At 39.8% G+C, this 15,553-nt stretch overlaps 1 protein-coding gene across 2 annotated transcripts; it reads left to right on the forward strand.

Moving 5' to 3' along the window:
• On the forward strand, positions 1-6,741 carry LOC102781802 (leukemia inhibitory factor receptor-like). 2 transcript variants are annotated; one of them, XM_087844422.1, is made up of 11 exons: positions 1-124; positions 2,409-2,554; positions 2,646-2,796; positions 2,886-3,149; positions 3,248-3,374; positions 4,325-4,461; positions 4,541-4,686; positions 4,788-4,941; positions 5,367-5,480; positions 5,582-5,672; positions 6,120-6,741. In XM_087844422.1, coding segments are annotated over exons 1-11 (1,455 nt in total). In that variant the 3' UTR covers positions 6,121-6,741. The 2 variants fall into 2 exon arrangements, with proteins under 2 accessions (XP_087700548.1, XP_087700547.1); XM_087844421.1 differs by lacking the exon at positions 6,120-6,741 and having other exon boundaries at positions 5,582-5,708.
• The last annotated feature ends 8,812 nt before the right edge of the window (positions 6,742-15,553 follow it).

Here is a 15,553-nt window from a genome sequence, read left to right on the forward strand (position 1 = left end):
ATGCTTTTCAGCCACCTGTTAGCTGATGCTCATTGCCTCAGTCTACAAAGGAAGATGATCATGATCACATGGATGCTACTGTTCTCACTCTTCAGACAAAGCACGCAAGATGGACAAGGAGAGGGTAAGTATGTCATCCTCTGTGATAGTCTTCAGGTATGAAAAGGATTGGATATTTTTAGTAAAGAAGATTTCAGACTTCAGCTCTTAGTTGTGTATACACCTGAGTTTGCACAAATAATCTTTACTATGTATGCTAAAAGCCAAAGACATGCTGTGAAGCTCCAGGTTATGTTGACTTTGCACTCACCAGAGTTTTCAGGGAGCATTAGCCACTGAGATGCAGAATCAAGGCATAAGAAGTGTCTGTAATTTCCCCTTTGTAACAACTGCACAGGGGGTGATTTTTTAATTGATAATTCATTTTTTATAACCAACCCATTTAAATGTTTTATAAAGGTTTAAAGTTTGCATTTTCAACATTGTTTTGACTAGCAGATGGGCACAGACCTCATTGCGAGCTATCTGTTGGTCTTTAGCTTCGATAATTGTGGACCTCTTGTTGGTGGGTTTGGGGGTTTTTGTAACTCAAATATCTGACAAAAAATATAAAATGCCATGTGGCTAATTTTACTAACAGGCTCCATGAAGTCTGCTTCAGCTTTTTTGAGCAAAATTCTAGGATATTATTATTATTATTGTTATTATTATTACTATTATGGACACAAATGGTCACATCTTCATTTCACCTCACAACTTTACAGTGGGATTCCCAAAAAGTTGATTCTGTTCATCTGGACGTAGCGTTTCAGTGGGAGAAATATTTCATTACTCATCCTCAAGTGACTTCTTCGGGCTTCAATCCAGATAAACAAAATCAACTTTTTGGGATTTCCTTTCCTGGAAGAGTAAGCTTGCATCAAGACTTGCTTGATGGATTTTTTTCTTTGCTTTTTTGCTTTTAATATTTAGATATCTTCATGGGAGTCTTTTTTTGTATGAGAAGGACAGTGTTCTTGAGCTGTAACCTCCTTCTTCTTTCTCCAAACATAAGCAGCATTTCTTTTGCGCAACATCTCTAAAATGAGAAATATCCTGTCTCAGAGTGATGCTGAAAAACTAGTTCATGCATTTATTACTTCCAGGCTGGACTACTGCAATTCATTATTATCAGGATGTCCAAAAAACTCCCTGAAAAACCTTCAGTTAATCCAAAATGCTGCAGCAAGAGTCCTGACAGGGACTAGAAAGAGAGAGCATATTTCTCCTGTATTGGCTTCCTGTTAAATCCAGAATTGAATTCAAAATCCTGCTCCTCACATACAAGGTCTTAAATAATCAGGCCCTTCGCTCCCACTCTGCAGGCCTACTTGTTGTTCCTAGAGTATTTAAAAGTAGAATGGGAGGGAGAGCCTTCAGTTTTCAGGTCCCTCTTCTGTGGAACCAGCTTCCAGTTTGGATTCGGGAGACAGACACTATCTCTACTTTTAAGATTAGGCTTAAAACTTTCTTTTTTGCTAAAGCATATAGGTAGGGCTGGACCAGGTGACCCTGAATCCTCCCTTAGTTATGCTGCAATAGACGAAGGCTGCTGGGGGATTCCCATGATGCATTGCATATTTCTTCTTCAGTCACCTTTCTCACTCACTATGTGTTAATAGACTTCTCTGCATTGAATCAGACTTGTTATTAATCTCTGGCTCTCTTCCACAGCATGTCTTTATCCTGTCTTCCTTCTCTCACCCCAAACAGTCTGGGTTTTTCTCTGTATGTACTATTCTAGGGTCTACCTTACAATATAAAGCACCTTGAGGCGACTGTTGTTGTGATTTGGCGCTGTATAAATAAAACTGAATATAATTGAATTGAATTTAGCCAAAGAGATCTCGTTTCATCGTATCTACTAATGGACATACTGCTATTATGCGTAATTTGTATCAGGTTGTAAACATGCTTATTTCTGCTCTAAAATTGGGTATTTTACCATGGGAGTTGATGGGTATAACTACATTACAGGACATTACACATGACAGGACCACCACAATTTTCTGCCTCATAGCTTGATGCTCAACACTGGCTAACACAACATGCACTTCAAATACGATATCCAATTTTTTGTTGGTGGCTCATTGTTTGAATTCGAGAACTGAAGTAGTGTTTGAACCTGAAAATGTCTAATGACATCAGCTCTAAGAAGTGGATTGCTATGGTAGGTTCATTCATCCACCAGCACAGATAGATATGACAGTCTTTAACAAAACATCAGTATTTGATGCCCGGGCAGTGACGACACTATTGGCACCACTGGCTGTGTCCTCACTGACTGCTGTTCAAATAGCCCAACAATGACTGTGAAGAATTGTTCAGTTCACTTTAACCATAAAATGTCCTGTGGTCACTTCCTTTAGGTGTTTTGCGTTGTGGACCTCAGAATGTGACTCTTGACTACGACAGTTTCCTGTTAAAGTGGGAAGATGATCCTTCTTGCTCTGTGATACAAGATGGGCTCGTGTACGAGCTGCAGCTTCTCATAGCAGACAAGCCTGTACACAATGTAAGAGATTATTATGGGTAACTATAATCCTCACTTCTGTAGCCTCCCAACAAAAAGCTGTTGCTCTAATGTGTTTATGATAATGTTGTAGGGTGAAGTTGTTGTGGCACCTGCACACTTAGGATCTACTCATTCCTGGAAATGGACTTCCCATTTACCATCGCAGTGTGCTCGCCATTCAGTCCGGCTCAGGTCCCAATACAACAAGCAATCAAGCCCATGGATGCAGAAGACGCTACCTGGTTAATATTAAGTTCAAATCGTTTTTGATCTTTTTATGATTCTTAAACACTTTACAGTCTTGTTTAATCTAATCACTGTGCTTCTTCAGACCAGGGTGAAATACTGGTTCTCCCAAGAGACCAAATATTGGAGGTGGGCAGCACAGCCACATTCTGCTGCATGGTGCCAGACGGGGAAAGTATTAAAACAATGCTTCTATATGACTACAAAGGCACTAATGTAACAACTACAAAGATCAGTGAACATGTGCACTCCCTGACTGTTCACCTGGACCAAGAATCAGAAAACTGGAGTGATGTAATATGTGAAACAACCAAAGGAAACATCAACGGAGCCAGTTTTCATGCCAGCTGTAAGTATGATGTAGCATTTGAGATTGCGGTTTCTCAAATTGATCTCGTAAATAAATGTTGGTTTTTCTGTTTTTCCTGGTATTTGGCACAAACTTAGACCCTCCTGATGACAGTGATCTTAAGTGTGAAACCCGGGATCTGGAATCAATCGATTGTTTTTGGAACGTAGGAAGGGCAGCAAACGAACATCCTGCAATGGAAAGAACATATCAGCTCCAAGGAAGGTATAATAAGACCCAACCACCCCTAATATATCTACAATCTCAAGGTGTGCACTTACTGGACACCTTGTTAAAAATCAATGCAGACCGTTTCAAATTTAGAAGAACAAAAAGTTGATGAACCGTACTTTTAGATGATCTCGATGATCTGTAGTCAGAAGTTACAAAAATGAGCACTTGCTATGCAACTTCAATTGCAGGATGGTTTATTGAAAAAAAAAAACCCTCAAAAAATAGTAGTCAGGAAGCAAAGTGCTCTACTGCGAGAGCATGCAGACTCCAATGCAATCACAGACAGACAGGCTGCCCTGTTTACTACTTTTAGTTAGAGTTAGTTAGTTAGAGTGAAAATCTACAACATATCAGGCCTTGTCAAAACATTCCCTTTTAAAGTGCCCCACTCTCCGTTGTAAAATCCATGCATATCCAAGCATAAGCCACACACACACGCAGAGATGGTTAACACATTATTTGAAAACTAAAATAAAGTGCCCAGAATAAACATAGTCCAAAAAACAAATTGATTAATTGATTATGGAATAAACAGTAGTTATGCTTCTCACAGTATGTAATGCCATATAGGTCAAAAGTCAAAGTGAGTTACAAAGAGAACGTCCTTGATGAAATCACAGTGGAGTTGTTTTCAGGGCTATTCTTCTTTAATTTCACTTTATATGATTTGCAGTGAAAACTGCACACAGTACACCTACAAAGTAGTTTCAAGCAGTTGAGAGAAATGCTCTGATTTAAAAGACCATCAAAGCAAAAACATTTTGGGATCTATAAACTAAACTTTAAAGCACCAAACATTATTGATTAAGCAATAAGGAGTTCAGTCAATGACAAATTTGAAATGTACTCTTACTTTGCTTCCTAGTGAATGTGTAGTCCTGCTAGCCTCTGTATTTATTTACTTGTAAATATTTAAGCAGTGTACATTTTTTACATTTTAGCTCATGCATCAATGGACGTTCAGGTAAATGCTCGCAAAAAGTGAAGGTGGATGCAGTTGAGAGGAACTGGACCTTAACAGCAACTAATCGGCTGGGAAAGCTCGAGATCCATGACAAGGCAAACCTGACCAAAAGAGGTAAAGCTTAAAAGAAAGAGGTTAAAATGACTATTTTTAATCCTTAAGATCAGCTGATTGTTGTGATCTCTTATTTCAGTTCGCATGGTCGCTCCAGACGAAGTAGCGGCTTCAACTGTGAACCCCAGAAACATCAGTCTGAAATGGAGCTGGACTGTGAAGAAGTACAGTAATCTCAACATCACATGCCAAGTAGATGTCAGCGATGGAAACTCTAATACCAAAGTGAGTAGATTAAAAAAAAGAAACCTTAGGTATTGGCTTTTCAAAGTAAAAGTCTCCACTGAAGTCAGCTAACATAATTCTTGTCTTTGCAATGTTTCCAGACTGAAAACTTTGGAGTTGGCCTCACAACTGCAGTCATCAAGGACTTGATACCACACTGGAACTATGACGTGAGGGTCCGATGTGGAACAGCACAGCATTTCTGGAAATGGGGTGACTGGAGCAAAAGTGTCAAAATCTGCACAAAGGGTGATGGTAAGTGTTTTCTTTAAAAATCATAGGGTTTTAAATAAAACTGCATGATGAGATACAGATGAGTCCAATCTTTTATACAGTCTGAGTAAAGTCAGGTCTTATGAAAGTAAGAAAAAGTTGCTGCTTCTCAACTGATGTGACTTCAGTAAACATTTACCTGATCAGCTTTTGGTCTCAGTTGATTGATTAAAGTCTCTTACTGAAATAAATGTGGTGCTCATTTTGTAAATCATGGTCCCACTGGAGTCAAAAAACACAGCAATCTATCTTTTGATTGATTATGAACATTTCTAGAAGAAAAATATTTAATCCATAAGGTTTGACTCCTGATTTTGTTTCTCTACATAGAAAGATTAGCTGGTTGCCTGAAGATCATAAAGATGTGTTTATGTTGTAATATTGATGGTCACTCTGTCTTTATACAGTCGCTCTTGGAGCTACCAGCCAGATTGAAAAGAACCTGAACATCAGTTCGTACACCTTCATGGTAAACGCACAAACAGCAGTTTCATCCAACACCGTTACCTTGAATCCATCGAGTAAGTTACTTTTTTCATCTTGAAGACTATTTTCTTTAATTAGACTGTCAGCATTTATCATTTTCTTTGATTTACTTGATGCGTTTCATTGTTTTCACCAGCTTACTTGACAGTGCTGACCTTGATAGCCCTGGGAGCAGTTTTTATTATTCTGTCCATCTGCACAATCCTCTGCTACAGACACCGGGTGTGGTAAGCAGTGCACATTTGCCTCTTTTGTCTCCAAATCTTTGTTTGGCATTTATTTTCATGCATTCTATCACCCAACAGCATCAAGCACAAAGAGAGCATTCGGCTAAACATGTCAGTTGTGGTCCGATTTGGGAGGGAACCACAAACTACAGAATCCAACATTGTTTAGGCAACATCACACACCGATTCAATATTAATTTTAGTGACCCCATATTGACATATCTGTAAGAGAATCAGGATATCTGTCAGGGAACTGTTGTTTCTTTTGTTAGCTGATATTTCTTGTGTGTTTCAGGTCAGTTTATGGATGCAACGAGGAGTGCAATAAATTACTTTCTGTCTGGCTGCTTAATGCTACCTCTATACTCCACACAACTGTACTACTCAGTTCTTTATTAGTTTCCTTGTATATTGCATTATCATGAGGTCATTTTCTCTGTTTTTCAGAATGAACATGTGTTTGATCATCATCACTTTGGTCAGAGTCACTACAGCGAGGTCATGGATGTTCCTGAACTGCATGATAATTTCTGACCACTAGAGCCTGTTGGTAGCCAGGACCTGATGTGTTGTACCTTCTCTCCATCTTCCAAAGATGACTACAATAGGCTTCTGCAGAAACCCCAGCCATGCCCCACTTTACCCACAGAGGAGTAACCACACAGTCCCATTTCCTGTGTGTCCACATACATTTTATTAACACCAAGACATCTGCATAGCATCTGCATCTGGATTTGTGAACACATTTAAACTTTACACAGGAACTTTAGACATCATTAACTACAACATAGTTAATCAACTTCATTATCGTCTTCGGCTAGGGTTGGGGCTGGGTTTTGCTTCAGTCACATGAGCCAGTCAATGGCTCTCTTTCACAGCATGTCTTTGAGCTGTCTTCCTATCCTCACCCCAACAGATTGTGACAGATGATTGCCCCTCCTTGAGCCTGGTTCTGCTGGAGGTTTCTTCCTGTTAAAAGGGAGTGTTTTATTTCCATTGTTGCTCAAAGGGGGTTGTCTGATTGTTGGGGGGATTGTTGATCTTTACCTTACAATGTACTGGGCCTTGAGGCAGCTGTTCTGATTTGGATCCATATAAATAAAATTTAATTTATTGATTAGATAGTTTGTATTCTTTAAATTTGTTTTTATTGTTACCTATTTATTGGTTTTATTGTTATGTATTATAAATGCTGCTACCAAGAGCTGCTTCTAACATCTGATGCTTAATGACAATAAAGGTTTCTGATTCTGAACTGAATTGATTAGTACCTTCTGAGGACCAAAGAGGCACATACTTGTTCAAAACCTGTAAAAGGTATACATTAGCACCCATTCTTTTATTTTTTTAGGTGCAAAATCAAAAGGTTGTACGATCCTTTGATTCTGACCTGGTAAGACATGAGACAGAATACTTCACTTCCCATGTTCCTCTTTATTTACACATGCGCATGGGGAGATGTGCACAGTGCTCCTGCAGATCTGAAGGACGCTCCTTCAGTCTGTTACATTTATACTCTAAGCCCACAATACATTTAGAACACCTTTGACCTGACCCCCACATGTGACTATAATCACTGAATCCATACACACTATCCTATGACCATTGGTATGTGCAGCTGTCTTGTCTCTTACCTACATATATCCTGGCTCCACATTCCTCCTGCTATTCTCAGAAATGAAAAATGTCACATTGCCCTGTTTATTTCTCTGTTTCCTGCTTAAGGCCAGGTCAGAAAGCGGTCACAGTGCAGATACATATGGACACATTCTGGCGCCTCTCTTCCTATGTTGTCTATCCCCACAGTTTCACATGAGCCATAGTTTCACATGATTTTCCCCCTTGCTCAAACTATTCATATTTTATTCTTCTGCTGCATCTCTGCAGACAGAGGCCTCTCTCTTTTTTAAAAATCATGCAAGCCCTACGTATTATCCACACAGAAAAGGAAAAATTTGGTAAAATATTATTTTTTCTATGAGATTTGAATCCCTTCATGTTTGAAAACCACTCCTCTAAGACACTGTTGTACCTTCGTGGTCTGTTCGTTACACAGACTACTGTCCAGTCATTCCTGCCTCTCTTTAGGACACAAAGAGGAAAGGTTACTGCTCTTATGACAAAACGTATCCCTCAAGTTACCTTATTTTCTAACACCTCAGTCCCCCAACCCTAGAGACTCGTCAGAGACCATCTGGCGACCACTGGTTGCCACGTAAAAATGTGTGTTTCCTGACTGGCTTCAAATGGGCTCCGGAAGTCGCTAGTTTGAAACTGATGTAGTGCTTTGGTTACTAGCAGGTCTCTAAAAAACACTTGATAACTCCTCTTCGAGCAGTTGTGAAATTGTGAAGAGTGTGACAGAAACCAGAAACTGGTTGTGTTCACCTTCAAAGTAAAAGCTTTGCCTTACCATTGCAACCAACACATTTAAACGATGCAGCTTTTACTCTGAAAGGAATCTTCTGTGTTTACGGTTTTAGTGCCCTTACTCGGAAACTAAATGGAAAGAGTTTACAGAGAATTTTCCATGGAAACTACAGTCAACCGTAGCGATGGGAATTAGATCCAGTACTAACGATTCCTTGGAATCACTAGTCTGCCTGCCTATCGATCCTGTTTATTGGTTCTTGCACTCTCACTATGATCAGTTCATGTGTCGACTGGCTCTGCCATCACTACAGAAACTAAACTGGTCATGTTGGAGCTTCCACAGCATGTCTTATCCTGTCTACCTTCTCTCACCCCACCCGGTCACAGCAGATGGTCACCCTCCCTGAGCCTGGTTCTGCCAGAAGTTTCTTCCTGTTAAAAGGGAGTTTTTCCTTCCCACTGTCGCCAAAGTGCTTGCTCATAGGGAGTCATATGATTGTTGGGCTTTTCTCTGTATTATTGTAGGGTCTGTCTTACATTATAAAGTGCATTGAGGTGACTGTTGTTGTGATTTGGTGCTGAGTAAATAAAACTGAATTGAAATTGAATTGAACAAGTATTGCACACCAGAGTGAAGATCTTAGAACTGACTGACTGATCATTAATGTTTAGCCTATGTTAGTGAAAAATTTGATGAGAGGTATTTTCCTTTGATCTGTGTTCCTTTGAGCGAACACCGGGCGCTGTCACTTGGTGTTCGCTCGCTCTGCGGTAGAGTATCACTTCCTGTTCCTGCTCAAACACAGTGGTGTTTCTGAGTAGCTTATTTGCTTAGCAATTTACACAACTTTTAAATACATTCTTTTTTCAGAGTATAATCTTCACGTGCTTCATCCGAAGCACACTTTCTGTGTACTCACTACCTAATTTATTGCCAAAGTATTCACTCACTGTCTCTGTACTGTTTCGCTAGCTTAGCTTAGCTCGTAGCCGACTTGTTAGCACCATGGCTACTTCACCTGTCCCTCCTGCACTTTCTTGCTCATTGTGTCAGATGTTTAATTACTCCTCGGCCTCCTTTAGCAGTAATGATATCTGTAACAAATGTAGCATATTTGCAGCTCTGGAGGCCAGGATTACTGAATTGGAGACTCAGCTTCGCACCCTTCATTCACCCGTAGCTAGCCAGGCCCCTGTAGCTGGTGCAGCCGAAGACAGCATAAGCCCCGCTAGCTGTTCCCCGGCAGACCCCAAGCAGCTGGGGAAAGAGGGCGGCTGGGTGACGGTGAGGAGGAAGCATAGTCCTAAACAGAAGCCCCAGGTACACCACCAACCCGTTCATGTGTCTAACCGTTTTTCCCCACTCGACGACACACCCGCCGGGGGTCAAACTCTGGTAATTGGTGATTCTGTTCTCAGACATGTGAAGCTAGAGACACCGGCAACCATAGTCAATTGTCTTCCAGTAGTAGTAGTTCCTGTAGTTTTCTCTGTTCCCCTCCCCAATCAGACCAGGAGTGACATGTTTAGCCGCATGTTCTCCTTAAATTGCTGGCTGTCTGAGTGGTGTCCCAGAAACGATGTGGGCTTCATAGATAATTGGCAAACCTTCTGGAGGAAACCTGGTCTTGTTAGGAGAGATGGCATCCATCCCACTTTGGATGGAGCAGCTCTCATTTCTAGAAATATGGACAAATTTATTAAACCCCCCAAAATATGACTATCCAGAGTTGGGACCAGGAAGCAGAGTTGCAGTCTTACACGCCTCTCTGCAGCTTCTCTCCTCCTGCTACCCCCCCAAAAACCCATCTCCATTGAGACTGTGTCAGCTTCCAAAAAGACAAAAAACAAACTAAAAACCAGCAACAAACAACTTAAACATAAACAATTACAAAGAAAGAACAATACAGTATCCACATCTGAACCAAAGACTAAAACAGTGAAATGTGGATTATTAAATATTAGGTCTCTCTCCTCCAAGTCTCTGTTAGTACATGACTTAATAATTGATCAACAAATCGATTTACTCTGCCTTACAGAAACCTGGTTGCAGCAGGATGATTATGTTAGTTTAAATGAATCAACACCCCGAGTCATTCTAACTACCAGAAATCTCGAAGCACAGGCCGAGGGGGCGGTGTGGCAGCAATTTTTCACACCAGTCTATTAATTAATGAAAGACCAAGACAGACTTTTAATTCATTTGAAAGCCTGATGCTTAACATTGTCCACCCCAGCTGTGAAACTCAGAAACCAGTCTTACTTGTTATCATCTATCGTCCACCTGGGCCTTACACAGAGTTTCTGTCTGATTTCTCAGACTTTATATCTAATTTAGTTCTGAGCTCAGATAAAATAATTATTGTGGGTGATTTTAACATCCATGTAGATGCTAAAAATGACAGCCTCAACATGGCATTTAATCTGTTATTAGACTCAATTGGTTTCTCTCAAAATGTAAAAGAACCCACCCACCACTTTAATCACACTCTAGATCTTGTTTTAACATATGGCATAGAAACTGAACATTTAACAGTGTTTCCTGAAAACCCTCTCCTGTCTGATCATTTCCTGATAACATTTACATTTACAATAATTGATTACACAGCAGTGGAGAGTGGACTTTATCAAAGTAGATGTCTTTCTGAAAGCGCTGTAACTAAGTTTAAGAATATAATCCACCCACTGTTATCATCGTCAATGCCCTGTACCAACACAGAGCAGAGCAGCTATCTGAACGCTACCCCAACAGAGGTCGATTATCTTGTTAATAATTTCACCTCCTCACTACGTATGACTCTGGATACTGTAGCTCCAGTGAAAACTAAGGTCTCTAATCAGAAGTACCTGACTCTGTGGTATAATTCTCAAACACGTACCCTAAAGCAGATGACTCGTAATCTGGAGAGGAAATGGCGTGTCACAAATTTAGAGGATCATCATTTAGCCTGGAGAAATAGTTTGTTGCTTTATAAGAAAGCCCTCCGCAAAGCCAGAACATCTTACTATTCGTCACTGATTGAAGAAAATAAGAACAACCCCAGGTTTCTCTTCAGCACTGTAGCCAGGCTGACAAAAAGTCAGAGCTCTATCGAGCCAACCATCCCTTTAACGTTAACTAGTGATGACTTCATGAACTTCTTCACAAATAAAATTTTTATCATTAGAGAAAAAATGACCAATAATCATCCCACAGATGTAATATTATCTACAGCTACTCTTAGTACCATTGATGTTAAGTTAGACTCTTTTTCTCCAATTGATCTTTCTGAGTTAACTTCAATAATTACTTCATCCAAACCATCAACGTGTCTTTTAGACCCCATTCCTACAAAACTGCTCAAAGAAGTCCTGCCATTAATTAATTCTTCGATCTTAAATATGATCAACGTATCTCTAATAATCGGCTATGTATCACAGGCCTTCAAGCTGGCTGTAGTTAAACCTTTACTCAAAAAGCCATCTCTAGACCCAGCAGTCTTAGCTAATTATAGGCCAATCTCCAACCTTCCTTTCATATCAAAAATCCTTGAAAGAGTAGTTGTCAAACAACTAACAGATCATCTGCAGAGGAATGGCTTATTTGAAGAGTTTCAGTCAGGTTTCAGAGTTCATCACAGCACAGAAACAGCTTTAGTGAAGGTTACAAATGATCTTCTTATGGCCTCTGACAGTGGACTCATCTCTGTGCTTGTCCTTCTTGACCTTAGTGCAGCATTCGATACTGTTGACCATAATATCCTAATAGAGCGATTAGAACATGCTGTAGGTATTACAGGTACTGCACTGCAGTGGTTTGTATCATATCTATCTAACAGACTCCAATTTGTGCATGTAAATGGAGAGTCCTCTTCACACACTGAGGTTAATTATGGAGTTCCACAGGGTTCAGTGCTAGGACCAATTCTGTTTACATTATACATGCTTCCCTTAGGCAGCATCATTAGAAGACATAGCATACATTTTCACTGCTATGCAGATGACACCTATCTCTATCAATCTATGAAGCCAGATAACACACACCAATTAGTTAAACTGCAGGAATGTCTTAAAGACATAAAGACCTGGATGGCTGCTAACTTTCTGCTTCTTAATTCAGATAAAACTGAGGTTATTGTACTCGGCGCTGAAAAGCTTAGAAATATGGTATCTAACCAGATTCTTACTCTGGATGGCATTACCTTGGCCTCCAGTAACACTGTGAGGAACCTTGGAGTCATTTTTGACCAGGATATGTCCTTCAACGCACATATTAAACAAATATGTAGGACTGCTTTCTTCCATTTACGCAACATCTCTAAAATTAGAAATATCCTGTCTCAGAGTGATGCTGAAAAACTAGTTCATGCATTTATTACTTCCAGGCTGGACTACTGCAATTCATTATTATCAGGATGTCCAAAAAACTCCCTGAAAAGCCTTCAGCTAATCCAAAATGCTGCAGCAAGAGTACTGACAGGGACTAGAAAGAGAGAGCATATTTCTCCTGTTTTGGCTTCCCTTCATTGGCTTCCTGTTAAATCCAGAATTGAATTCAAAATCCTGCTCCTCACATACAAGGTCTTAAATAATCAGGCCCCATCTTATCTTAATGACCTTTGTAGTACCATATCACCCTATTAGAGCACTTCGCTCCCACTCTGCAGGCCTACTTGTTGTTCCGAGAGTATTTAAAAGTAGAATGGGAGGGAGAGCCTTCAGTTTTCAGGTCCCTCTTCTGTGGAACCAGCTTCCAGTTTGGATTTGGGAGACAGACACTATCTCTACTTTTAAGATTAGGCTTAAAACTTTCCTTTTTGCTAAAGCATATAGTTAGGGCTGGACCAGGTGACCCTGAATCCTCCCTTAGTTATGCTGCAATAGATGTAGGCTGCCGGGGGATTCCCATGATGCATTGAGTTTTTCCTTTCCAGTCACCTTTCTCACTCACTATGTATTAATAGACTTCTCTGCATTGAATCATATCTGTTATTAACCTCTGTCTCTCTTCCACAGCATGTCTTTTATCCTGTCTTCCTTCTCTCACCCCAACCGGTCGCAGCAGATGGCTGCCCCTCCCTGAGCCTGGTTCTGCCGGAGGTTTCTTCCTGTTAAAAGGGAGTTTTTCCTTCCCACTGTTGCCAAAGTGCTTGCTCATAGGGGGTCATATGATTGTTGGGTTTTTCTCTGTATCTATGAAGCGCCTTGAGGCGACTTTTGTTGTGATTTGGCGCTATATAAATAAAATTGAATTGAATTGAATTGATTTGTTTATAAGAACCAAGAACTTACCTTTGATTCAATGCTGTAAACCAATAAAACAATAAACTTCCAAAGTGTTTTATGTGATGCTTTGATTGTGTCTGGTTACTGCCAGAAACTTGGTTGTTGGTTTCCAGAGAAACAGTAAAGCACCATGAAGACTGTGTGACCTGTGGTGTTGATTTTGGCATGAGTAATGAACACTAGAGGGAGCCAGCTCTGCATTAATGATGAGCTGTCACACGTTGCATGCCAGGAGTGTAAAGTACATTTACACAGCTATTATACTTAGGTGTACTTTTTGAGGCATTTCTACTTCTCCCTCATGTCCTGATTCGTTGTGCTTTTAATTATATTAGATTTATCAGCAACAGCTACAGACTACTTTGACTCCAGCAGAGTAGTTGAGGCACCCTTTCAGCCCCTCCTACTAATATTAGTTTAACTGTCCATTAGCAAGTTCCTTCTTCAACCACATGCTTTTAGTTGCCATCAACACGCTTCTGGTAAAATTCTGGCTGGATTTGACCTTCTTGGCAGAACTGATGAAGTTCATTTAAATTTACTGGTTTCCTGGATAAAGACTGGATCACATAGTTTTTAGTAGGGTTGCGGTTGGGTTTTGGGAAAGTTACTCCTGAAGCTTATTGTTGGCTTGACTTATTCCAAAATACCAAAATAAGTGCTGACGTATATTTGGGATTACCCAACTCTGTCCAAGTTTTAACTGTGTGAAACTTAATGGTTGAATCTACTAATTCTAGATAAAGATGTTCAAGGTAAAGTTGGAGAATTTTTTAAGGGCTCATTTACGGCTTTTCAAAACATTTTCTGCTTAAGCGTCTCTGATTTGCAAAACTAATTTATGATCCAAAATTTAGACATATATAATGATTCCTGAATTTCTTTAGCTCCATATATCAAACGCTTTTCTAAATATTTGTGTTTCAAGAAGTCCAGTCTAACAGACTTTTGAGCCCTTAATTTTTTTGCATAAATCTAAGGCAATCTAACCTCACTAACTGCATGGACTATGGGGGGAAGCTCCAGCAAACTCCACACAGAAAGGCCCTGCCCAGATGGAGGAGTCAAACTCAGGACCTTCTTGCTGTAAGGCAACAGTGCTAACCACTGTGTCACTGTGCTGTCCAGAATAAATATTCATATTTTGAGCCCACAGTATGCCTCAAGGTCATGAAACTCTGTCACACCCAGTGGTTGTCCACTCAATCCTCTGGCCAAACTTTATTGTTTCTCTGAAACACCAAGTAAAAAATCCTGGAAACGCCCCCCCCCCAAAAGAGCTGTAAATGAGCAGCAAAGGCTATATTTAAAGTCACTTTTGGTAAATTACTCTGTTAAGATTTTTTTTTAAAAAAACATCTGTTTATCAACTGAATTGTATTAATTTGTACCACATGATGGTGGAGTAAGTATATGTGATAAAAAATAAATGTAATAATTTAAAAGGACATGCCCGACAATATCTGTGTACACAGTCTTACAGAAGGATAACTACAAAAAGCAACTTAATGTTCTTATATGCTGAAATCTGAGAAAACTGTTTAAAGCTGTGTGTCATTGGTGAGAACACCTTAGAATAGGATTGTTGTGTTTTCATAATTCTGTGGACAGGAGATAACAAGAAAGAGAAAATTCCCAACAGCTGACATCACACATGAAGACGTGGCTAAATACACGTCTAGTAAAACCAGTGACTCAGTGCGGCTCTCAGTGCAGCTGCAGATCAGCTTGTAGCTCAGTTTAAAGTCAACACTGCAATTATAAACTCACATACTCACTTGCCTTCTCTGGAATTTCTGGAGTGCTGTGTGGTTCCGAAATGAAAATTCAGTGGAAACAGGGAGTGGAGGGAATTCTCTAGATGTTTAGTGGGAAAAGGAAAGCCTGAACCTTTTCTTTGTTGTCTTTGTATGAAAACAAAACTAAGCCTGCCATTACGATCTGGTTCAAATGACTGATAAAGGAGGAATTTCATTAGATAACTGACTCGGGTAATTTTCCTTCTCACAGTCACTCATGACAACTAAAAAGTGGCTTTGTGCATGGACTAAGAAGTGTGTGTATGTGTGTAAACAGTAGTTTTTGTTGTGTTATTATCTTATTATTACCATATTAGAGACAAAAAAAAATCACAAAATGAAATTTTATTTAATGATTTATGGTTTTATTTTCCTGTTTAAAAATCCCCCCTTATTTAATTAAATGCTTTATGTATTCATAGTGTCTTCTTCCAGTCATTTTCT

This window comes from Neolamprologus brichardi, chromosome 7 (assembly GCF_056152115.1).
Source record: "Neolamprologus brichardi isolate AB-2024 chromosome 7, ASM5615211v1, whole genome shotgun sequence".
In the NCBI taxonomy this organism is placed as follows: domain Eukaryota; kingdom Metazoa; phylum Chordata; class Actinopteri; order Cichliformes; family Cichlidae; genus Neolamprologus; species Neolamprologus brichardi.